Source organism: Syngnathus typhle, linkage group LG15 (genome assembly GCF_033458585.1).
Source record: "Syngnathus typhle isolate RoL2023-S1 ecotype Sweden linkage group LG15, RoL_Styp_1.0, whole genome shotgun sequence".
NCBI lineage: Eukaryota > Metazoa > Chordata > Actinopteri > Syngnathiformes > Syngnathidae > Syngnathus > Syngnathus typhle.
In genome coordinates this window covers 3,058,212-3,082,113 of record NC_083752.1, presented here as the reverse complement: position 1 = coordinate 3,082,113, position 23,902 = coordinate 3,058,212, and the positions used below count along the sequence as shown (strand labels likewise).

The following is a 23,902-nucleotide window of genomic DNA, read 5'->3' as shown; positions in this document are numbered from 1 at the left end:
AAAAGACTAATAGAAAGCGCGATATACAGAACAAATTAGAGCAAGGAAATTCAATTTTTTTTAATGTCACGTTCGGTCGCTGATTTGTACATTTCATTCAGTGAATACGAAAACGTATTATTTTATTGATCGTCCTCAACTCCTTTTTTCAAAGACAGGCAAAAGTCCGATTTTGGGCAAAAACGAAGGATTATTTTTGGACGAACGGCCCCGAAGATTGTTCGTTGAAGTGCAAGGCTTGTGTTTTGATTCCAAAAAAATGACGTCACCCGGCGCATGCGTAGTTATGGGATTCAAAACTGTTGCAGGAGGCGCCCAAGTTATGATGGCCGTCGCGATGGAGACTGACCACTTCCCTTACTTACCTTCGGGGCCGGACCAAGGTACGCACTTTCTTACTCAAACATAAACAATGCGTTCTACTGTCATTCGTTTTTTTTTTTGCTTCCCACTGACCGCACGTCGTTTGTTGCCGGAGTCCTGATGAATCAAGCTAAGTTTGGCTTGGCTTGGCTAGGCTAGGCAGAGTTAAGCTAAGCACAACCGATTCGCAGTCAAGGTCGACGGGAGATGCCCACGCCGGGCTCGTTCTGCAGTTTCGTGGTCGTGACAGCGGTGCTTCGGCGTCCGCTCCGTTTTTGCATTCGGCCACGCTGACGGGTTTTGCGGCTTCGTTCCCCTCACGTTGAACTCGCTAGCTCGTGGCTAAAAGACGCACTCCATTCATTTGATGTGTTGTCACTGTTTACGCTCAGATTTACTCTCCAGGGTCATTTAGAGACTTTAGTGAGGTCGTGTAAAATTGTAATGCTATTCTGATTTATTAATTGTTGAGATATTTTACACTTACTACCAAACCACCTGTATACCAAAAATTAATCTGCCCAGATTGACTTGTCCCAAAACCAATTAGAAGTTTGTGACCAAAACATTGTTAATAAAATGCATTATTTTTTTTACTAGATGAGAAGTCACCATTTCCAATGACCTCGTTCGCTGGGGACAAACTAATTATGATGAATGACCTCAAACATTTATTTACTTTGTGTGCTTTGACGTCAGCCGCCTCTCTTTTTGTCCTCCCGCCGTAGTCAATCGGATGATCAAGGAGCACAGCAACCTGTTCACAGATAACCTGTGCAGCATCTGCAATGCCGTCCTCATCTCCGAGTCGCAGAAGCTGGCTCACTATCAGGTTGGCCTTGAGTATTTCAAACGGTACTTAATCGCCCCTCGTGGTGATGGATCTCTGGTGGGGTTCAATTTGTGTTCTCCTTTGCGTTCTCTTTTAGAGTAAAAAACACGGCAACAAGGTGCGACGTTACCTTTCCATCCAAAACGAGAAAGAGCCAGAGTCGAAAAAGTTCAAGTCTCCATCTTCTGTCAGCGTAAGTGGTTTATGTTTGGCCTCGCTGTATGAGAGAGGCTCACTTGACTAAGCCACGTGTTCATCTTGCAGTGCCACGGCGACAACGGCGAGTTGGACCCGATGAAGACCTGCGACATGTGCAAGATGACCTTCACTTCGTCCGTGATGGCGCAGTCGCATTACCAGGGCAAAATCCACGCCAAGACCCTGAAACTGAAATCGGCGAACCCTCACACTTGTATGTATGTTTTTGCAATGCGTGCCATCAAGTTTCACTCTTGTAACTTGATCCACTCATTTCAACCAACTTTCGCCCTTCTAGTGAATACAAATGCCATTAATCTTTTCTAGCCACCCCCCAAAAAATAAGACAAATGTTTTAATCAGGAAAGTAGCACAATATATACTGTATTTTATAAGAACATGTATTAGAACTTATTTAGATTCAATTTATTTGTTCTCCCCCATGATATATACTGTATTTTATAAGAACATGTATTAGAACTTATTTAAATTCAATTTATTTGTGCTCCCCCCTGACATGCGTACTGTGGCCACCAGGGGACAGTGTATGACGCATGGGAACAGTCACAACTGGACTTGTTTAGCTAACGGCAGATTTAGGATAAAGTATTGTTCTGTCTTCTGCCAAAGTGGACTTAAGGAAGAGTTCAGTTTTTTTTTCGCTGTATGAACCACCCAATTTTTAAACTTTCATTTAATTTCACAGTTAACTGGACAGGCATTATACATTTTGAAGGCTCAGGGCTTTGTTTTGTTTTCTGTTCTTGCTCAGCAGTAGCCCAACAAGCCCCACCAGCTCCATCCAAGAAGAAACCGGCGGAGGTTACTCCCCCAACTGGTAACGGCGGCCAGGATGGCGACAAAGACCCCGACCGCTTCTGCTCCATCTGCCAGGCGCCCTTCAACAACGCGCAGATGGCCCAGCAGCACTACTCGGGCAAGAAGCACAAGAAGCACCTGGCCAAGCAGGACCTTATGAAGCTCTACGGCCAGCCTGCCACACCGGGTCAGCGCCTCAACACCTTGGCGCAAGCAAGAGTCTCCTTCTGAATTCACTTATCTTTTCTACAGCGTCCGCAGCCAAGGGCCTGCCGTGCACACTCTGCAACATTGAGCTCAACTCGGTGGATCAGTACCAGTCTCACATCAGCGGCGCCAAACACAAGAACCAGTACGTGCACCACGGCCTTTCTCTTTTTCTTAACTTTTGTCCAAAAAAGGGGACGAATGGCAGCGGTAAAATGTCGGCGAAAATTTGTGGGCACAAAAATGACATGATCTCGGTGTCAACATTGTGGATGCTTCTTTTAACATGATTGCAGATTGAAAAAAATTGGCCTGAGCCCGTCTGACAGCCAGCAGGGGCTTGCTCAGCAAAACAAGCCCAGCGACCGAGGCCACTCGTCGGCCGGCGGCGGCGGCGGCGGCAACCAGCCCGGCAACGGCTCCTTCTGCTTTGGTACGTCGAGCAAGCGGGCAGCGTCCGGGGAGGAGCAGGATTTTATGACGGAAGACAACCTTTTTGAGACAGAAGACAACTTCTTTGGGACAGGAGGTGACATTTTCTCCACCACGGATGACCAGTTTAATGTCGACGACAGCTAGTGGGCTACTCTGGACACGCAGACGGGACTATGGAGGACTGAGTCAGGACCCGGAACAATAACAGAACCCACCCTAGCATCCAGCACCCCAGCCCAAATGAATTTATTACAGCTTATTACTGTACGAGCCCCCCCTAAAATGTGAAAGTTTTGTTCCAAATTCTTTCTTGTCTCTATGAAACAAATGCTTGTGACAGTCTCTCAGCATGCCATCAGTTGAGCAACATTTGCCTTGAAAAATGGCAGCGGTCTGAGCGGAGAAGCCCGAAACTCCACATATCAAACGTGTCGCAGCTTAGCTTTGGTCGCATTGACAGTTGTGCAGAATGCTTTCGTTTAACTTTATTTTTTTTATGAAAATCCTTAAGTGGAAAAAATGTCACTTTTCTATCTTCCTGAAAATTTTAGGAAACAAAAGCAAATTTCTGCTGGGTACACAAACGATCTGCTCTCAATCGTAATCAGCCAACGCAGGAAGTCTCGCTGTGACTGAAAAAAAAAAAAAAAAAAATGGAGTTCCTGCCCAGCGCCTCTTCTTGTATGTTTGACTTATTTTTATTCAGCTTTTGCAGTCCGTGACAAATGAGTCTTGCATTTCAAGTGATGTCAAAATAGGAACGTCATGTCAGTGAGGATCACCAAGTAAGTCTTGTTTCTTCTCCACCGGGTGGATCTTTTTCGACCGGGCGGGTGTTTGTAGAAAAAAAAATGAGAGAAACGCAGAGTGCTTTTATTTTCATTTTTGAAATTAGGATGCTGCACAGCTTGTTGTCATCCTCGTTGGTGGTGATGTTTTAGACATTTTCCTTTCTGGTTAAGTTGCAAATTGTGCATCCGTTACATGAAGAACAAAAAAACATTTCTTCTCACACTTTTCTGGTTTTCCTTGACTTCTTTCCAAGATTCGTTTTTCCACTTCTAACAACGTCAACAACACTGACTCACTCGGGAGTCATCCAGTTCAGGGCGATACCATAATCACCACAAGATGGCGCCCTTGGTCCTCCCCATGGTGACAGTGGTAACTGCAGAAAGGAATGCGTCACCAAATAGCAGTAGGAGGAATCGTTTTGAAAAGTAACGCTCAAGTGTGAATGCGTGTCTTATGCAAAGACCAAGGCTCGCGTCTGTGGCAGTGAATTTACTGCCGCCCTTCTTGACAGCTTTAAATCTCCCAAACTGACCCCTGGAATGGAAACCTTTGGGCTAAATTCCACCCAACGCACACATACACACTCTTGGATGCACACAATGGTTACACTGTGCAGGAGACAGGATGGCAAGTCACTTGTGGGGTAGAAATATGGCTTGTGCACCCCCCACCCCCCAACTGAGTACACAAGTTGCTATTAAAAGTCAGTAATGAAGTCCAAAGTGAGTGTTTGTAGTTCTCGGGGTGTGCAATCACCTTTGCCACTCTCTTCCATGGCCGTTCAGATTGACTCCTTTTAAAAATGTTGCTTGGCTGGACAGTTGGTCTTTCTTTTATTTTGATCTCTTTGAGTTTAAGAAAGAAATGCTGCCGATTTCAGAAAATGTGTCTTGTTAGAGTAGATGAGGCGAGCTGTCAGCAAACCGATTAAGATGGCGATGTCTGAAAGTGCAAAGTGTTGAACGTGCCTCCGACACGACACACGCATGCAAGTGGAAACGCACAAGCGTGTGTGTCACTTGTCAGGTTACAATCCCAGTGAGAGAGCACAATCGAGTACCTCCATGACGAGTGAAAATTCTTATGGATTGCCAGGAATTCTTGGAACAGATGGACGGATGGAGCGTGCGCGTGTGCATGCGTGTACGTATGACCAAGCAGAAACCTGACCAAGCAGCGGTCTGCTGGACTTGTCAGACACCTGTTGGCTCACCCCCCAATCTCCCCCTCGCCCCCTTCGGACACTGGATCCGCAGGCAGGGAGGGCGCGAGAAAGAGAAAACAGCTGGATCAACTGAAGGCTTCCTCTTCGGGTTTCCGCTCCCGGCCGGACTTGCCAACTCCGTCCTCCCCGCCGGTCCGGGTCCATATGCGTCACGTTGGCCGGCGGGAGGAGGGGGTCGGGTCGGGGTGGGGTGATGACTAAAACCTCTGCTGGAGGAATCGGGGACGTTGCACAGTGGAATGCTTTGCAAATCCCGAGTCTTTCTGAGTCCCCCTGAGGGACACCGTACAATTGCTTGCGTGCCAATACAAGCATCCACTTTCAAAGTCAAGGCTGAACTGCAGTATATTACGGTTGACTTGGGCGAGCGCCCCCTATAGGTCATGACGCGGCACTGCAACAATCAGAGAACACGTGTGTGTGTCGTTCAGAACTCACGAGAAATGTTTGCCTCTGACGGCTTATTTCAAAATATTTGCTGAAAGAGAATCTTAGGGTGTGTTGAGACAACCCAAGCAGATTCAAATTGTTGAAAGCTTCACTTGTTATCTTTGGGTCCGTAACAGGTAAGTTATAATATTTGAAAAATCCTCGTGTGCGTGTCTAGCAGGGCGAAAAAGCAACCGAGTTATATCAGTAAAAAATGACAGCCTTGTGTCTTGCTGTCTACGTTGGGGATTTAGTTTGTTTTAATTGTCATCATTGTGATGAATTTTCCAGCACGGTTTGCCCCCCCCCCCCCCCCCCCCCGAAACCACAGTCGGGACAACAGGTGAGTCGTTCCGCTCTTGGGCACGTCTCATTGATATTTTAACCTTTTGCACTTTCCCAGAGACACACCACTCGTCTTCTGTGGACATGTGTTACTACCCCCTCCCCTCACCCTCTCTGTGAAAAATGGAGCAAGTCTCGTTCAGAAACAAAATCCTTAGTAAGAAAAAGTGCAGAATTTTGATTTGTGTGTCTTTTATTCACGTCAGTGTCCGTTTTTGCAAACTGCAGTACCTATTTAAGTCCTACAGGTGGCATTATGGTGAAAAAGTTTCTTTGTATTGAATACAGAGTAGCAAGTCCCTTCTAGCCATCAGAGTTGCCTAAGAGGCTCTTGAGGCCTCCACAAAGAAGAAGAGGAGGACGACAGGAAGGATGGACAAATCCCCCGATGGGCGCCTTCGAGCATGAATCCAAAGGAAGGAACGTGAGTGGCTTTTTTTTTTTTTTCTTTTCACTAGGCCCTTTGTAATGTTGCTCATGAGGAGGACGCACGGTGCGGGCGGCAGCCAGGCCGTCAATTGTCAAACCCCCTCATACTTGTTGACAGGTTGTAGCAAGGGGACCAAAAAAATCGCTTGCCGTGTTTACTTCCTGTATGCTCCGCCCTCGCCCCCCCCCTGCCCTTCCTGCCTCCTTGTGTTGGCCGGAGCTGTTATGTTTTCATGGTGCATTTCCCCTCTTACGTTCTGCAGCGCTTAACAGCGGCAGATTAGCATAACAGTCTCCACAGGAACCTTGTCAGCATTAAAACGCCACTTCCTCTGCAAGCGCTTTAACTGCATAATCTGCCCCCCCCCAAAAAAACAAAAACCTCGGCAAGCCCTCCCCTGACCCACCGGTGCTGACAGCATCGCTAATGATGCGGGCCGGTTCCGCACGCCACCGATGCCTTGTTGAACCGGGCCGGCTTTTTCTCCACTTCCTCCCGCTGCAAATTGATGCAGGGCTTGCTGAGATGGAATTTAAGTACGCTGAACTTTATGCTGACAATAAAAAAGAAGTGCGAGCTAACAAATAATAGCAGTATCACAGTATTAGTGCCACTATATTAAAAAAAATTGGTTAATAAATGAAAAGAATCGATCGTAATAGTCTAAGAAGCAAAAAAAAAATTGAGAAAGGAGGATAAAATCATACAAGGACTGCTGCTTAATGGAGTTTGTGTTTTTTTGCTGGTCAAGCAAAAAGCAGCACCGATGTGTTTGACCACAATGTTTGCTGTTGCGCAACCACAAAGGAAGCCATTTCTTTCCCCCCCCAAAAGCCCACCATGCACACATTCCAAAAAGCCGCCGCTCAACGTTACACAAGCCAACAAAAACGCGTGTTTGAGGCACAAGTGAGGTTTGCGTCGCTGCCACGTCTGGCCGCAAAAACTCCGACCGGAGGCTTATTAAGACCCGCTCATCGGATTGTTGCAAAACAAAAGGCTCTTGTTTGATTTTTAGGAGTCGTCCGTTTTCCCAAGTTCCCGCATCCGGACGGCGACGCAGCTCTGAGGACGGGGAACAGGTGAACGTGCAGTCTCCGTCAGCTGGAGTCTGCATCGCTCTCTCAAATCGAAAGAATCATTTTTGAGAAAAGCATGTCAAAAACATTGCGCAAGAATGGCCTTCGTAACATAACGGGCCAGAGCCTCGACAAGAGAGGAAACGGAGCGGAGTGCATATTTTGAACCGCGGATCAGGTTTCGCCCCTCAGCCGCGGCGCACCGGATAGATTTGATTACGGCAACTGCCGCCGGCCAAATCTAATTAGCACGTTATTCGCAACAGGATGTCCGCCTCGTGTTTCAGCGGCGGGCCTCTGTCCCGTGATGCGAGTTTTTGGAAAGCCTCGGAAATGGGGGGAAATGGGCCGCAAAACAGAGCGAGCTGGAAAAGACAGACGACGTCAGTCCTGACCCGTCTTGTCCCGCTCCCTTCGGGTCCAGGTCGGGGATCCGATTGGCCGACTAAACTAAATGTCTAAAGCGCCTTTGTGGTCCTCCCCGCACGTTTCCCAGTAAGCCAAATCCCTCCAGCAGATTTTTGGTTTAAGCAACCATGTGATGTGTAAGCAGTGAGCGGAGGGGTCGAAGGTTAAAGTTCAGACCCCTGTGCCTGATCCGGCCGCCGATACACTCTCACGGAGCCTCCCAAAAGAAGTCCATGCGGTACAATCTTGCATTCCGTCAGGTGCCTTGCGCAGTGCAACGGCCTCTGGGCCTGGGGGGGGTCATGTGACCCCAATGCATGTCAGAGGTTAAACTCACCCCACTCACCTTTGCTGCCGTCATCATGTTCATTCCCATCCCAATGTGCTCCAATGTGACCTCGTGCATGACTTGAGATCGTTTCATGCCAATTCTAGCAGATGGCAAACCTACCCAAAAAAAAGAAAAAACAATCAAGGCAGAACATTGCAGCATGTTTGGGAAATCTCCCAGCTGGCCAGGCGCAGGTCCGGGCCTCAAAAATGGCTTCCGGGGACATGCGACCTCACAGGTCAAAGGTCAGAGGGCCGCGCTCCTTCCTCTCGACTCCGACTAGGGACAAAGCTGCCATTGAGTCCGAGTGGTGCCGGAGCGGTTGGCGGTCCACTTTCACTAAAACTAATGTGTGTTTTCTGTTGGCAGGCAAGACGTCACTCAAGATGAGACAAAGTTGGACTTGTGACTTCAAGCGGTGTCGACTTAAAGAATAGCAGGTAACGTCTTCCAGGATTGTTTGTCGGGGTGGCCGCTCGCCACTTACAGCCGTGAACGCAATAGTGCGGAGCGAAACACCTAAACCCCCCCTCCCTCCCCACGTGCACTTCAACTTACAATGGCGGCGTTTGTCCAGGCGGAGGTCTTGACTCTCACGGCCTTCAAAACAACAGCTGGCCGTGGAGGAAGGGTGCGAGATAAGCTGAGCGGGGAGAGAGCGGAAGGGAGCGCGAGGGGAGGGACAAAGGCGAGCCGACCGCCAGACGGGCGCACTTGTTCTCAGACTGCTCCTTTTAGACAACTCGGAAGAAAAAAAAAGTTCACCCGCGTGATTCACTTTATTAGGTATACCTTGCACAGTCCAAGGTCACATTGGTCATGTTTTGAAAATGACTTTTTTTTTTTTTTTTTAATAAACGGCCTTGTTTTTTCACACCTAATGAAGTGGCTGGTCAAGCGGTCCCTAATATTTTGAAACATGCCCTTAGAGGCCCAGCTCACAGCCTGAAGATGTTTTCAGCTGTCGCTCGTATAAGTGCCTCCTTTGTTCCCTCTGCGATTTGGGCTTCAGCCGCCTTCCGTCCTCCTGTCTGCTTTTTTATCTCCTTCTTATCGTGCATCCTCATCCTGCACCTCAGCGCAAACGTCTTCTCTTCTGCCGCTTTGATCCCGATTCCGGCTGAAGTCAGACCCCCCCTTCGGGCTTTGCTCCCCCTAGGCTTGTTCTTGCTGTCAACGGACCACTTGAAGCGGGCCACCAAACGAGTACGATTTGCACCAGTTTACTTTTCGACGAGAATTCTGTACAATCTTAGTCTCTTTTTCTTCCCCCCCCCCCCTTCTCTCAACAACGACTACTTTGAGTGACTTTTGGCCCATTAAAGAGAGGCCCTCCAGTTACCAAGTGGCGCCCCGCTCGCTCTCCTAAAGTGCCTTATTTAGACGGAAACCACCCACTTGTCACATCTCGGCAGCCAGCGCTCGCCGTTCCAGCTCCCCGCCAAAGAGGAAAAGAAACACACACACACATTGACTTCTTTTACCCTCCGCTTGAATCATCTCCTTCATCGGACGGTGAACCTCACAGGGCGATTTTTGCGCCGCTGTCGACGGGGCTGGATGCTCATGAAAAGAGCGACTGTGCATTAAAAAAAAAAATTACTACTCCCGGCAGTTGGCACACATTCCAAAAGAGTCTTTGGCTAACAGTAAGATAGCTAACTTCGTAAACTATGCGCCAACTTGTGACACGAAGCGCCCCCTAGCGATGACGTCACTGCAATCGGGCCTTTTTGGGGATTGGGTTTTACACGATGGCAGCGTTTGGCGAGCTCCGTATTGAAATGGAAGGTCGATAAATTGGTGCGTGTGCGCTAATGTCTTTTGACGCGCAGTTGTCGTAACAATTTTCGGACTAATGCGAGGCAGATGCGCGTCATGCTTCTGTGCGCCGAGCGGGAGTGCTCAGGCTATGAGATAATGGCACGCATTTTGGAAGCTGCTCTGTGTATGTGACCCCCCCCCCCCCCCCTTTACTTCTTTCCGCTCAATTAAGGCCGCACATATCTTGTCCTAGATAACTCTGGCATTTGTGGTCCCTACATTTTTGCTGCATTGTTTTTTTTTTTTTTTTTTTACCGTTTGTTTTTTTATGCGGATGCGGGGAACTCAGATGAGTTTCTTTTCCCCCGTCCTCATAAAAAGTCAGTAATGAGCACTTCTGGCTGCGAAGCCCAACCCAGCTTGTAAATGTCTTGGCTGAAGTCGACATTATTGTTTCTTCCCTTTTTTTTTTTCCTTCAAATCAGATCCACAAGTTCTCCTTCACTTGTTTGGTGTCACAACATGATCTCTTAATCGATTGAATTCAGTTTGCTTTCGTGTGCGTGTGTTTGGAGGTGGAAGCGAGGAAAGTGTGTCTTGCGTCCGCGCATTCCACCCAGTAGCTCCGGATCTCCACGCACGACGAATGCGGCACGTCGCCAGTCACTAATTGTCCCCTCCCTGCTTTCCTGCGGGAGAAGTGAGGCGAAGAGGAAGCGCAGATCCGCCCATTAAAAGTCACCGTCTCCTTTCCCCAAAAGTCAGCCAGCCGTAATCACTGCAGCCGCCTTTTTTAAGTTAAAGCAGATAGCGTGCCGCCGACTCTGCGGGGGGTCTCGGCCCTCCTGAGTGCGTGAATGGGGTATTGATCAGGTTGAGCGTCAACAAACAGCCGTCCGTCAGTCAAAAGCCGCCATTCAGACCCCTGAAAGCTTCTTGTGTATCGCTCGTCTCGTCTCGCCGCGTCATCGTCACCTCGTTTTTGGTTGTTTTCATCGCGACGACACCTGAATGCAGCACAGCGCTCGTTACTTTGCTCCGCCGTCGTCTTCCTTATTGCCCAACTTCCTGTCTACACCCCGAATCAATTAGTCTGCTGAAATTATAGAGCAATAAATGAGCGGGCGACCGCCGCGGAGACGGCTGGCGGGGGGGCTTAGGCAGTCGGCACGTGGGGGGGGGGGGGGGGGTCCTGTCTGCGAGCTCCAACAGTGTTACCATTGAGTGAATTCGCCAGTGCGTTCATCCCCTACCACTGAGACAGCACGGTGGCATAGTGTTAGGCGCGTGTGCCTCACAGTTCCAGAATTCTGGGTTCCACTCTCAGACCCCGCTCTGCTCGGGCGGGCCTATTTTGGGATCTCCGTGCAATCGTGAAATGTGAGTTAATGTCTGTTTTGATTGGCCCCTACGCAAGGATAATGACAGCCTTGTGAAATCACACACACTCGAGTCAAGCATGTTGCTTTAAACTTTTAACCCAAACTTTGAGCATGTTTTTTGTCCCTTCTCCAAAATATACCGTTAAAAATGGACTCTTGTGTTTTCTTACAGGCTATTAAACTAAAAGTAGCATTCGAGCGCCCACACGTCCATCGGGAAAATGTAATTCCCGTTCGCCGGACATTTCTTTTTTTTTTTTTTGCTTTAATCATTCCAGTAACTGTGTTCCAGAACTGAGCGCTTGCCAAACAGTAGTTTTAAAGTTGCGTTTAAAACTCCGTAAAGGGACTTTGGAGATACGTTATACACAAAACGGAGCCCTTTCGTGGATCCTGTCGTCTCTTCCGAACGTTTTATTAGTGATGTTCACATCAAGTGGAACACCGATGTAGATCCACATGGCTGCTTCTCTTCCTGGCTTGATCACACAGATTGTGCGTCTGTTTGTGTGCACGCGTGCGGATGGACGGAATCCCGAGTACTTCCGGAGGTCAACAGATAAAGCAGAATTGCTTGTGCATGAGTAATTTCATACACGCACACACACGTATGTGGAGGACCACACAGCACGTACGCGTGTGCTACGACTTGTTCACGTAAAGCACTCAGAGCCAAAGATAAGGCGCAAGCTGCCGCCCGACGAGGACGGCCGCTGCCCTCTTGACCTCTGACCCCGCCACGTCTCGCCGCGTCGCGCCCTCAGCGCCCGTCTGTCTCTCGTCTTCCTCACGTCACTTTCTTCCTTGTTTGCTTTCTTTCCTTCTTCAGGCGCAGGTCTGTGTTGGCCTCCAAATGTGATTCATTCAAAAGATATTTACGAGAAAATATATCTTGAAATATTTTTCATATTTAACATATTTAAAATAAAAATATGATTGATTCAAATAGCAATTAAAAAAACAAACCTAAAGCAGAACATTTTAAAATGCTATTTATCAAATATTAGATAAGATTCACAAAAAATGCTCGGGTGGGGGCCGCGTTTCCCGCAGCTGCTCGCGTTGGCCAAAGTGAATTAAGACTTTCACATTTCAACCATGGCGTCCCGGATGAAGATAGGGGGGCATTTGTTTGAGGGTTAGGAAGGTTGGACATATGTGTGTGTGTGTGGGGGGGGGATATTAACATAATAAGAGCCCCTCTTTCTTCATTTGCACACAAGCGCTAGCACGCCCGTTTTAAAAGCCTTCATTGTCCGAGCCGCCCGGGGACCCCCTTGCCGGCATTTGGGGGCCTGGGTGAAGGGTTAGCGGCCTCACAAAGGAGACTGGTCAGCCAGCGAAACCCCCCCCCCCCACCCCCACCTCCTTCCATCTCTGTTCCCTCACTGCTCCTCCACTACAAATCCATCACAGTGACTTTCACATTCAGCAACCCCTCCCCCATCCATCAGCCACACCACTGATCCCCCCCCCCCCCCAAACCTGAGACCCTTTGCTGGAGAAGATAAGTGACCTCATTATAAAAGCAAAAAAATAAAATATGAAAACATAGTGAAACACCCACACATTTGAGGCATCACTCCATTTCGTGTCATACAAAATAATTTATAAAGGCAATTGTATTTGCGTTACCACTTGATGATATATACATACAATATTTTATTACTCTAATATATTCACAGGAAATCATAAATTCAGGTACGTGCGCCAACTTCTTTTTTTCTTTTCAGAACAAGAGATCCTGAGATTTAAGACTGTTTTAAATAAGCAACACAAAAGTAAAATCTTATATAGAGAGATTTATATTTAACAATCGCTTCTTTTTTTAACATAGCAAAATAAATCTAAATATTTTTGTCCTTGTTAAAATAAAATCTCTTTGAAAATAACTTTTGGGGAAGGGTGGTGGGGCCCCTCCCTCCTCCGACTTCTTCTGGGTTTCGGGTTTTTGAGTGCCGTGCTTTACCAAAACGTCCCGGCTGTTGCTGCTGTCCGAAGTACATCCGTCCTCAGTGCTCCATTTAAAAAAAATAAATCTGTGTCGTGGGGGTCTTATCGGAGGGCCGTCTTGGGGTCCGCTCGGGCGTCCTGGTAGCCCAGCAGGCACGGCTCAGTGGACATCGCGTCGTGCGTGAAAACCGAGTCGTTGTCGGACGAGCACGAGCTGGACGTGTCCTCGCACGACGGCGAGTACTGCTCGAAGGGCGTCGACAGGTCCAAGTACTGCACGAAGACACGCGTGTTAGCAAAATGGCCAAGGCGCCATTGAGAACGTGAGTGGCCACTACTGGTGGGAAATGGAAAGTAGCAGAAATGTTGGATGGTTCTACTGCAGAATTATGTGACTGTGGTGGTTCTTCTGGAGCAGAATGAGGCGGGCTCATTTGTGGCTACTTTGTGATGCCAGAAGACATCTGTAGTTCATCAACAAATCAATAACATGTAATTGCGTCTCACTTTGGACCCCAAACATTTTTTTTTTTTTTTTTTTTGACATCCTAGTGAAAGAGTTAAGAACATGTGGCTCGCACGTGTGTCGCCAGATTTATCGTAGTATTTCAGCGCTTGGCTAACATTGGCATGGGCACCTTAGCTTAGCATAGCAGATGTTGCACTTACCTCATCAGAGATAGACAGCAGCACCTTGTCAAGCTCCTCCACCAGTAGCTTAAAGGTGGGCCTCTGGGTGGGAACTGCATGCCAGCACTCACGCATCATCATGTAGCTTCAGAAAAAATCAATAGATTAGACCAGAGAAACCAACACCTTGCTACCTTTGCTTACAGTTCATGGGTGCAGTTGGAGGGCTTGTCCATGCGGTGTCCTTCCTTCAGCAGCTTGAAGAGCTCCTCGACGGGAATACCGGGATACGGCGAGCCCCCCAGGGTGAAGATCTCCCACATGAGAACGCCAAACGACCACCTGGCAAAAATAGGTAAGCGCTTCTTAAGGGCCGTCGGGTCATTTGCGACGCTCGGTGCTTGTCGGCGCTTACACGTCGCTCTGATGCGTGTAGACTCGGTCGAACAAGGCCTCGGGTGCCATCCACTTCACTGGCAGGCGTCCCTGCATATGGACACGGATTAGAACTCCGCCCCCGGTGTGTTGCCGTGCCAACACAGCTGCTCGCATTTAAAACGACAACTTTCATTGTCTGACTGTAAAAGACACCTCCCCGCTAAAGTCTGGCCACAGCCGCCACCCTGCCCTCGTTTCTAATTACGTCCCATTAAGATGCCTGCCAATCAAGACTTGAACATCTGACTGGCGTCTTGAAGCACAGTACAGAGGCCAGACTCACGTTGGTGGTCTTCTTGTAGTAGTCGATCTGGTGGACGCCCCTTGCCAGGCCGAAGTCGGCAATTTTCATCACGTTGTCCTCCGTCACCAGGACATTCCTGGCCGCCAAATCTCGGTGGATGCACTGCCCAAACAAAAAAAAACAGAGGGATGAGTAACGGTGTGGATGTTTGTCTCTACGTATGCCCTGCGACTGGCTGGCGACTGGCAGCCTTTCGCCCGTAGTGAGCTGGGTCGGCTCCAACCACCCCCCCTCCCTCCTGTCCCGACCCTGAACGGGATAAGCGGTGTTGAGAATGATTGGATCAAGGCACTGTTTATTCGACTTGAATGGGTGTCATTAAAGCTCATTTTGGTTTTCATTCGAAATAGACTCTGGCTTTTCTTTTTTTTTTTTTGCCTGACCCACCTCGGTTTGTGGGCCTCCCCATAATGGAGGGTTGCTTTCAGGCTCTGGCAGTGGCCTCGCAGCCCAGAAACCCGATGCCTCCGCCCAGACAGTCTGTTTGCTAACAGATTTATGGCGGTGCTAAAAGGGACAAAAGCCTGAAGATGGCGGGGACAGACAGATGGATGGAGGAGAGTAAACAGGCCTGGAGTTTTGAGACGGCGGCTGGCAGACAAAGAAGCGTGTTGATGAGTGACAACAGAGCATGCTGGGAAAATAGGAAACGAAAGTTTGGGGCGGGGGCGTGAAGGATATTGCGAAAACCACACCCAATTCAAATCCAAACACTTTGGAGGTTTTGACCTTTACTGGGCAACCTTCTTCCTGTCCAGCCTCGTAAACGCATTCTAGCGGCTGCATTCTCATCAAAAACCCCAACGAGTGGACCAAATCCATCGAACGGAAAACATCTGGCTTCTAAGCTACACAAACAACAACTTTAAAGTCTCTATAAACACCGATCCAAATGTGATTGTGGTTCATCATTCCAGAAACCACTCGACCGCAAATTTCGACGTGCTCTTTTGGGGGTTTCAAATGGCTTTGGAATGTATGGAAGTCACAATTTAAAGCTAAAAAATGTCTCTCCATAACGCAGATGGTGTCCACCTCAACTAAAGAGGAACTGGCTCAAATCTTCCCAGACCATACTGACGACATACCCGTTTGGAAGCGAGATATTCCATCCCTCGGGCCACCTGGTAGGCACAGGACAGTAAGTCCTTGAAGGTAAGCTGCTCCTCGGGTACTTTGGTGACATCGAAAGTGTAGTCCATGCCCGGTGGCCGTCGAGCTCGCAAATACTCGCGCAGACTGCCTTTGGAGGCGTACTCCACCAGTACGTACAGAGGTCCTGGTTTTGCAGGGTAGACCACAAAAAGAAACTAGTTTACTTGGGTTCTTGTTCATCCCCTCCACGTGGAACTCACCGTCCTGAGTGCAGACCCCAAGTAGGTTGATGATGTTCTTGTGTTTGTCCATCACCTTCATCAGCTCCATTTCCGAGATGAGGTCGGCAAGATCTTTGTCCGTGGCGTCGTCTATCGCCGTACAAACAAAGACTTTAAAAGAACTGCTTTCAAAGGTCCAAACTTGAGAGACTATTCTTACCTTTAAGCATCTTAACCGCAACAGTGGTAGCTTGGTCCGACGAGTCCTTGTTGATGCCGTAGGCCTCGGCCCGAACCACTTGGCCGAAGCAACCTTCCCCCAGAGGCTTTCCCAGTGTTAAGCTAGACGGGAGGACGCAAGTTGGTTAAAAATAGCACCCAAATGAAAATTGTACACAGCCGTAATTTGGGCCTCCTATTTCCTCAAACATAGGTTCCGTTTTAGATCACCCCCTACAATTTAAAGTTTGGTCTCCTGGGAACTGAAGACCAGTGACTGCTTTTGGGGCCCAAGGCGCAGCAATTTAACGTGGTAGATTTGAGCACAATGGAAGATGGTATTTGGTGTATCTCACTTGTCCCTCGGGAACTCCCAGTCGGGGTCGTGGGGTAGTTCAAACTCCATCACTCCGGCCAGCATGGGAGAGCAGCTGGATGAAAGGCGAGCCACCCTCATCAGAGACGCGCTGGACTTGCCTGACGAGTTGGAGTCCACCGAGTACTGAAACGCAGGCGACTTTAGCGTTGGCTCTTGAATGGTAAAGACGAGAAACTTTGATACGCACCTGTCGGCGCAGCGGGAACTTGGAAAGCTTCTGGACCGGGAGGACATCAAAGGGCTCCCGTCTGGGGTGGACTTGCATCCGGCACAAAACCACGATAACGATGGCCATGATCAGCGCCAGGAAGCCACAGGCGTAGATGATGATGTCTGTATACTTGGTCTCCATGGCGTCCACCGGGTCTGCGGCTTCTTCCTCTGCGGGAAGTTGGAGGTTGTCCAAAACATAGCACTTTCTCAAATCTGCCAAGAATGATGTTTTTGACTTTACCCGAAAGGACGGTGAGCCAGGCCGACTGGTAGGCGAAACCGATTGAATTTCCCGCCAGACAGGTGTACTCTCCCGCATCCTCCATGGTGACTTTAGACAGGTAGAGCACCTCCACCTCGGACATGTTCAGACTTCCGGTCTATCCATAACAGCATTGAGAGGTTAGAGCCAGCGACTTTGGGACAAAACAAAGACACGTCACCAACCTTGAGAACCTGGACGTACGGCGTCCCGTCAGGGCCGTATCGGCTGCCGTTCCTCTCGATGTGTTTGAGCCACTGGATGTGTGGCTGCGCATCGCTGTAGACCTTGCACTGGAACTGGACGTCACTGCCCACTACTGCCGTGGTGTTGGCCGGTAGACCTGCTTGCAGGATGGGTCTATGGGGGGAACGCTCTGAATGCAAGAGAGAAGCAAAGGTCTGACTGGAGATACCTTCAGGAATGATTCAGGAGCAGAGAGACATGCTGACAACCGGGTGGTCAAAACTATCCTTCGGTTCTAATGACCACCGGAGTCTCTTTGATCAGCGGCAAGTCTCACTCTCTGATCTCGTTAATTGTCTCGTTAGTCCTTCCCCCCCAGTCGGCCGAGAAAGGGAAACTGACCCCGATGTGGACGGACAGCCAACAAATGAACAAACAAGCCCGCCGCCCGCCTCCATCTCCAGTCACAGGTCAGGTAGAAAACTGCCCGACTGTCCACATCCCGCACAACACGGCTGACGCCAGGCGCCTCATCCCCTTTTGCGCATGACCCCCCCCCTCTCCCTCTGATTATCCGCCCCCCCTTACACTGGAGGCTTTCATTTGCAGCCGAAATGCTTTTTCCACAAGAGCTTACTAATGACCACTGCTGAGGCTGCCATGAATACAGTCAGTCAGATGGCATGGCTTGAAATTCCAATTTTCAAGATCTAATTCATTTTATGGACTTACTGTTTATAACCTCAGCCCGGGGAAACATTACTTTTTAACATTTTAACATACGCAAGCCAGTTTTGAACCTGTAAAAATTACGTTGGGAGCCAAGAAACGGGAAAGAACCCCCTTCCCGGACTGACACCAAATTTCGGAATCTTACCCAAGACGTCAAGGACATAGCTGTGAGCAATGGAGCCATATTTATTTTCCACCACGCAGGTGTAATTTCCTCTGTCTGAAGGCACAACGCTCTCCATCACCAGGCTCCAGTGTTGATGCCTCAGCTTGGAAAGAAAAAGACCAGGCAATGAGTCTCGGTGTACAAAAAACAAGGTCAATCCAAAGAACAATTGTTACCTTGATGCCCCCGATACGGTGCTCGCCTCGAAACTCTCTTCCGTTTTTGAGCCAACGAATGCTGGGCATAGGACTGCCCATGGCTGGGCAACGAAACTTGACCGTGTTGCCAGCCGGAACGGCATACAGCTTCTTTTCCATCCGTTGGGTGTGGGTCCAGTAAGGACCTATTGAGACCAGACCAAAGTTGCAGCCTTCAGTTGGACTTGAAAAACTTCATTGGGAAGGCAAAGCAAGTACGCACCTCTAGAAAGGTAAACTTGGTCAGTTTCGATCTCGTCATCCAAGCCGTTGTCCTCGTCGTCATCCCCTGAGCCCAGCGAGTCTACAAAGTGATACGAGCGAAGCTTTGTGATGACTTCAACTTCTGACGATGGATTGTTTTCCCCGCCGTCCTTACCGGTCACTGTGACGGTGAAGTTCCTCACAGGTCCTCTGGTTCCACGGAGGGCGCACACGTAAACTCCCGAGTCATCGTATGTGATATCAGCGATTTCTATGGCGGCGCCGCGGATCTGGATCCGAGGAGTGGGCACCAGGCGGGTTCCCTCTTTGTACCAGTTGACCGCCATGCCCGGCCGAGTGGTTATGTCGCAGCGCAATTTCAGGACCTTGCCCAGTTCCAGGAGGAGATGATCTGCGGTTTCCTCACGCAGCTCGTCTGTTTGGAACGGGCACAAAATGGGTTTACCTCTTCATCTGAGATGTTAAAGAAAGTGTCTCCATCCCCCCATTGTATCTTATCCCCAAACAATGACATTGCCACGGAGATGAGGACTACTGACTGAGCGACCTGACCCCTCCCTTTTGTGGATTATTGTGAGACGGAAAACAATCAAGCTAACACCGGGCAGCTCCCTCCCCTTCCTGGAGGAGAGAATGACGCTAATGAACATGTCGCAGTGTGACAGATGCATGACGTTACCTTGCGGGATCCTCGTTTCCGTCATGTCCGCCATTTTGGAAATAACGGCACCTGCGCAAGAGGGTTGCTGCGTTACAGAAGAAGTCGATGATTTAGTTCAATCACAGTCGGATGACGTCTCACCCGGCAGGACTTGCAACCACGCGGACTGCATCGCTTGCACAGTCTTCCCTTTGTGTTTGCTTTCGGCCATGCAGATATATTCGCCCGCGTCGTCCAGGCTGATGTTGGATAGATGCAAGGTGTTCACCTTGGACGCATTTCTCTGCAAGGGCTAAACACAAAGTAGGTTCTGACTAAGGAAGGGTTCTCCAAAGACAAGTCCTTTTTGCAGCCCCATCTCCGCTCACCGTGAGTGGTCTGAGGCCCAACGCTCCTCCCGAAAGCTCCGCCTTCAACCACTGCACCTTGGTGGATGTCGGCCGGTGGACTTTACACAGCAGCTTTGCCTGACCCCTCACCGTCGCGGTGATGTTTTCTGGGTATCCTGGCACGATCAGAGGCCTGGACACGCGGAGATCTGGACGGGGAGACATGTAGTTGAGATAGGTCATGATGATCCTGGCCCGGAGGCGTTAAGAGCAAAACAATTGTAGGTTTGAGTTGGCCCCCGGAAACATCCGGCGTCAGGAGAACATAGTGTTCCTGCCCGAGCGAGGCCGCTTAATGCCACCAGGAAGTGGTGATAGAGTGCCCAGATAACCTGGCTACTATCGTGTCACCATCGGCCACAGTGGACTCTATTCATCGGGTCAGTCGCTCCATTCGCGGCATACGCGCTCCCCGGCCGGGGAGCTCCATTACCGCTCAGCCGCTCAGAACGAGCAATTTTCCAGAGCAATTTTCTGTTTGATTGCTTCCTGCGAGCGCTTAGTGAAAAGGCAATCTGTTCCCCTGTCAGTGAAGTGCGGAGTTTTCCTTTTTTTCTTTTTTCACGAGCTGCCGCAAAGTACACACACTGCTAATGTACCCGGGAACAAAACGCAACATTGAGCATTGGAGGGGGGGGGGGGGGGGTGAGGAGACTTCATGGAAACACAAATCGGTTTGTTCGCAAAGTTCAGGAGACAGTCGGGTCGCCGACAGAGTCCGAGGACTCGTGCTAATGAACTTGCGGGGACGGTCGTGCCCCGCCGTTGAACTTGCGGCCGGGTGTGAATTGTCACCTAGAGGCGAGGGGGCAAACAAAACAAGGCACAAACACAAACAAACCGCGAGACAGGCGACCGCCCGGGCGGCCATGTTGGCAGCGTAACTAATGCGCTAAATTGTGCGTGAATTCAAACGTGGAGTTGCCGGGTGTCAAAACAAGAATGAATCGCCAAAGCGCCTTTCAAGACAAGCTGTCGGAGTAACGAGCCTGACCAGCAGATGCACTCTCGGAGGGTCGGCAAAAAAGAAAATACCGGGCCAACGTTTGGCACGGTCACAACTTCTTGATGTCGCCCTCGCCATTAGGAGCACAAATATTTTTTTTGGAGCTCTTCTATGCCATTGAGGATGCCTCTCTGTGCCAAGGCTAAACAATCGTCTAAATGCGCCTGGATTACGTCACGAACTGAGATTGATACCCACGGGCAAACTGACGGAGATGTTCTGCATTCTTCCTTGTGATCTCCACATAACCCGTTCCTAGGGGACGTTGGAATGCACCCTGGAACTTTTTTTTTTTTTTTACCTATCTCTGATCATCTGTCTTGCAAATAAAGTCAGGAGGGCGTCTGAGGAGCAAGACCCAGCTAGCCTGGCCTTAGGAGAGCGAGACAACCTCTGCTCTCGACGCCCCGGAGCAAGCATCCACATTCTCGTTGCTCGGCCATCTTTGAATTTCCATCTATGGAAAAGCTTTTTTTGATGTCACTCCACTTGTTTGAAAAGCATCAATGAAAACCTGGTCGGAAGAGCACCGCCCCATCCCTCCCACTGCCGCCTTCTTCCTCTTCATCTTCTTCCTATGCAGCTGGCATGCGACCCGGCAGATTTACACTTCCGAGCCTCGGGGCTTGAAACGGATCAGGTAGCGCTTTTCACGGCAGCCAAAACACACTTTGTCCCCTTTGTGCTATCCATCTCGCTAGAGGTGAGGCGACTTGGAATTTACAGTGGGACCAACCACTTTGGAATTCAATCGAGGGGGAGATGGGTGTCTGATTTTGGCCTTGCAGGACCATCCATCCATCCTTCCTTACCTTTCATTCTTCCCGCTCCGTCGTGTGATCTGGCTAAGAGTCGCTCTGAGCAGCAGAGCAGGAGCAGGCACAAGGCGCAGACTCCGGCCATCCTGATCTTCCCAAGACGCGTTCAAAGGCTGCGATGTCAAACAGCCCGGAGTTGGCCTCACACGCCGGCTCCTGACATCGGCGCCGCTCCTTGAATCTGGAACCTGTGGCTGCAAGACAAATAATGAGCTTTACTCGAGGGATCCTCTCGTTCTTTCTGTCCTACATGGTCCAGAGCAGAGCAGGGCTGTTAGCGCCTGTTGTTTGTCAATGGCCGGGCCCTGACTGGGGGAAAAACACTTGAAACTTGCCAGGGAGACGGACGGAAATGTGGAAGCGCCACGCTTGCAAACATGCCCATTTATCAATCGCTCCACTTTTCTGTTTGCAGTCCAAATGACGAAGACACGAGATGTTTTTTTGTTTTTGTTTTTATGTCGGTAAAATAGCTCATCTCAGCTATATCGTTTTTGATGACTCAATGGTTTTCGGTCGAGGTTATATCGTGACACAACAAACTCTCTTAAATGCTAATTATCTCTCGGGTTATCTGACTTTATTATCACAAAAGACAACAGCGTGTAAATGAACCAGAGATAAAGCGGCAGCTTCATTTTATTTTGTGATTTTTTTTTTTCTCAATAAGAGAGACAAAACATGTTTGTCTTGAAACTTTCAGCCTCGCTTGTAACAGCAACACTGCTTGAAGAATAATAAAAATAATAAATGCTGCCATTCAGGTGCTTTTATTTATTTATTTATTTTTTTATTACTAAACCCACTTTCACATCACATCTGCTTTCCTGTGTGTGTGTGTTTTTTTTAACTATTGACATATGGATTGAACTTTTACAGTCAAGCTTTTATGGTATGAAAATCATAAAAGCAGTGCTTAGTGTGTGGCATTAAACACGCAAAGCAGTCTGAGAGTCTCATTTAAAAAAAAAAAAAAAGGTTTTTTAAAGGGTTTAGAAACCGAGCCGCGTTGTGAGCATCCCTCTTTAATTACACACGCGTGGCGTGTAAACGTGCCAGAAGTCCAAACTCCACACGCGCACACGCATAGCCGGCCGGCCGGCCGGCCGGGTTCAATGTCTAAAGCACTCATTCTGCTTGCTTCGACGTCGCAAACAATCTTTTGCATGCTAACTCAAATAATCTTTACATTTAAAAACTACTAAATGACGCGTGGCACTTTTATCCGTTGCAGAAAATGAATAAATGTACCTTTTATTGAGTTGAGTTTTTGGAGGCGAATCACTCCTTATCCCAGTCATTCAATATTGCAGTCATCATTTGGCTCATGTAGTCCACTTGTGTCTCTTTCAAAAACAAAAAGGTTTCTTCAGGGGCTCTTGTATCCGCAGGCTTATAAATCCATTGGAACCAGCATCCACCGTCACCCCCCCTCGAGTGGCGACAGCTGCCGAGCCCCTGGTGCGAGCGAGGAGCGGGGAGAACCACTCAAAGAACATCCATGGAGGGGCACACAAGGGGAAGGTGGTCCTCTCCCCGGTGACCGTTGCGACGGTTATCCGCGGAAGCAGCGCTTGAACCCGGGTGAGATTCCTCTCGTCTTCGGCGCCCTTTTTAATTTTTCTTATTAGGGCTGAGCCGGTGCGTCTTTTTACGCAGCGTCCTCTGTTGCCCCTTTTATTTTTCCTCCTTCCTCCTCTTCTTCTTGTGAGTCGCTTTATCCGTGCGGAAGTCTCAACCGAACCTCCGCGAAGGCTTGCGTGAGTTTCTTGAGGACAGCGAGTGGCTGCGTGCGTCCGCGCTGCCGCTCGGCTCCAACTGAACTGGCGCTCGCTCCACCAGCGCGCACTCGCAGCCACAACAACAATGGTGTGAGTGGCTGGGGGAGGGGGGCGTGGGAGGGTGAGCAAGGGGAGGCTGCACTTCTGTTACCCCCTTCCTCCCCCTTATTTAGTCCCCTTCACCTCTACTAGGCTGGAAAATAAAATTTAAAAAAAGCATCTCCTCTACGGTATATTTTTCCCTTATTTAGACTCACCAAATAGTCGCGTGCCGTACCCGCTATAAATCAGGTTATTAGGACGTTTATTTTTTGACAAGTACCCATTTATGGCACTTTAATTGCTCTTTATGCAAATATGGCATAGAGTGAAGAAAGGGGGGGGGGGGCGCTGTGTGGCGAAGATGCATCCAATTACGTGGCTTTATTGAGTAAATGCTTTGCCTACATGTTTTAATTGCATCAGCAAGGAAAAGGATTGGACGTGTTAATCCCATTACCACCTCTTATTTACCCCATCTGCAAATATATTTTTTGAAAAAAAAATTGAATTTTTTTTTACAACCCCTAATAGATGATTTTGAACCATTTTTTAAATTTTATTTTACAGGCTTGTTAGATGGCAAGTGTTGCTACCTGCAATGCATCATGGGCGATGAAGTCCTCATCGTCAGACGCTCTTCCCTGGGACAAGATGATGGTCATGAATCCCAAGATGATTTTTTGGGAGTACATTGCAAAGGTCAGTATTTAGAAAAGTTGTGTTGTGGGCAACAACACATTTGTGTATGACATGCGCAAACATGACCCCCACCACCACCGCCGCCGAAGCTCGATCAGCACCGGTGGCCATTAAGCGCGGCCCTTATCTGCTTTATGACTTCCTTTATTTGTGTACTTTGACTTTCGCCGTAAAACACCGTCTGACCCCGAGCGGTACCAAAGGCCAAAGCACGAAATTTATGTCTACGCTGAAGCGGCTAAAG

General features: G+C 49.0%; 2 protein-coding genes and 1 long non-coding RNA gene across 4 annotated transcripts; 1 reads left to right on the top strand and 2 right to left on the bottom strand.

The window, feature by feature from the left end:
* The first annotated feature begins 233 nt into the window (after positions 1–233).
* znf346 (zinc finger protein 346) lies at positions 234–3,868 on the top strand. 2 transcript variants are annotated; one of them, XM_061299707.1, is made up of 7 exons: positions 234–383; positions 1,092–1,195; positions 1,293–1,388; positions 1,460–1,607; positions 2,166–2,399; positions 2,465–2,564; positions 2,716–3,868. In XM_061299707.1, exons 1-7 carry the CDS (start codon positions 260–262, stop codon positions 2,996–2,998), a joined length of 1,089 nt encoding a protein of 362 aa, XP_061155691.1. In that variant the 5' UTR covers positions 234–259; the 3' UTR covers positions 2,999–3,868. The 2 variants fall into 2 exon arrangements, with proteins under 2 accessions (XP_061155691.1, XP_061155692.1); XM_061299708.1 differs by having other exon boundaries at positions 2,169–2,399; positions 2,716–3,182.
* On the bottom strand, positions 3,861–8,598 carry LOC133168261 (uncharacterized). Its single transcript, XR_009718178.1, has 3 exons — positions 8,455–8,598; positions 7,912–8,012; positions 3,861–4,022 (listed from the first exon to the last, which is right to left on the bottom strand). It is a non-coding gene; the product is annotated as an uncharacterized LOC133168261 (long non-coding RNA).
* Positions 8,599–12,629: 4,031 nt separating this feature from the next.
* fgfr4 (fibroblast growth factor receptor 4) lies at positions 12,630–22,978 on the bottom strand. The gene is made up of 21 exons (XM_061299706.1): positions 22,388–22,978; positions 21,131–21,330; positions 19,292–19,461; positions 19,065–19,215; positions 18,942–18,992; positions 18,417–18,677; positions 18,261–18,341; positions 18,017–18,183; positions 17,820–17,943; positions 16,942–17,132; positions 16,736–16,874; positions 16,469–16,662; positions 16,259–16,404; positions 15,904–16,025; positions 15,723–15,833; positions 15,456–15,646; positions 14,347–14,469; positions 14,041–14,111; positions 13,830–13,967; positions 13,665–13,770; positions 12,630–13,268 (listed from the first exon to the last, which is right to left on the bottom strand). Exons 2-21 carry the CDS (start codon positions 21,219–21,221, stop codon positions 13,098–13,100), a joined length of 2,799 nt encoding a protein of 932 aa, XP_061155690.1. The 5' UTR covers positions 21,222–21,330; positions 22,388–22,978; the 3' UTR covers positions 12,630–13,097.
* Between the last annotated feature and the right edge of the window lie 924 nt (positions 22,979–23,902).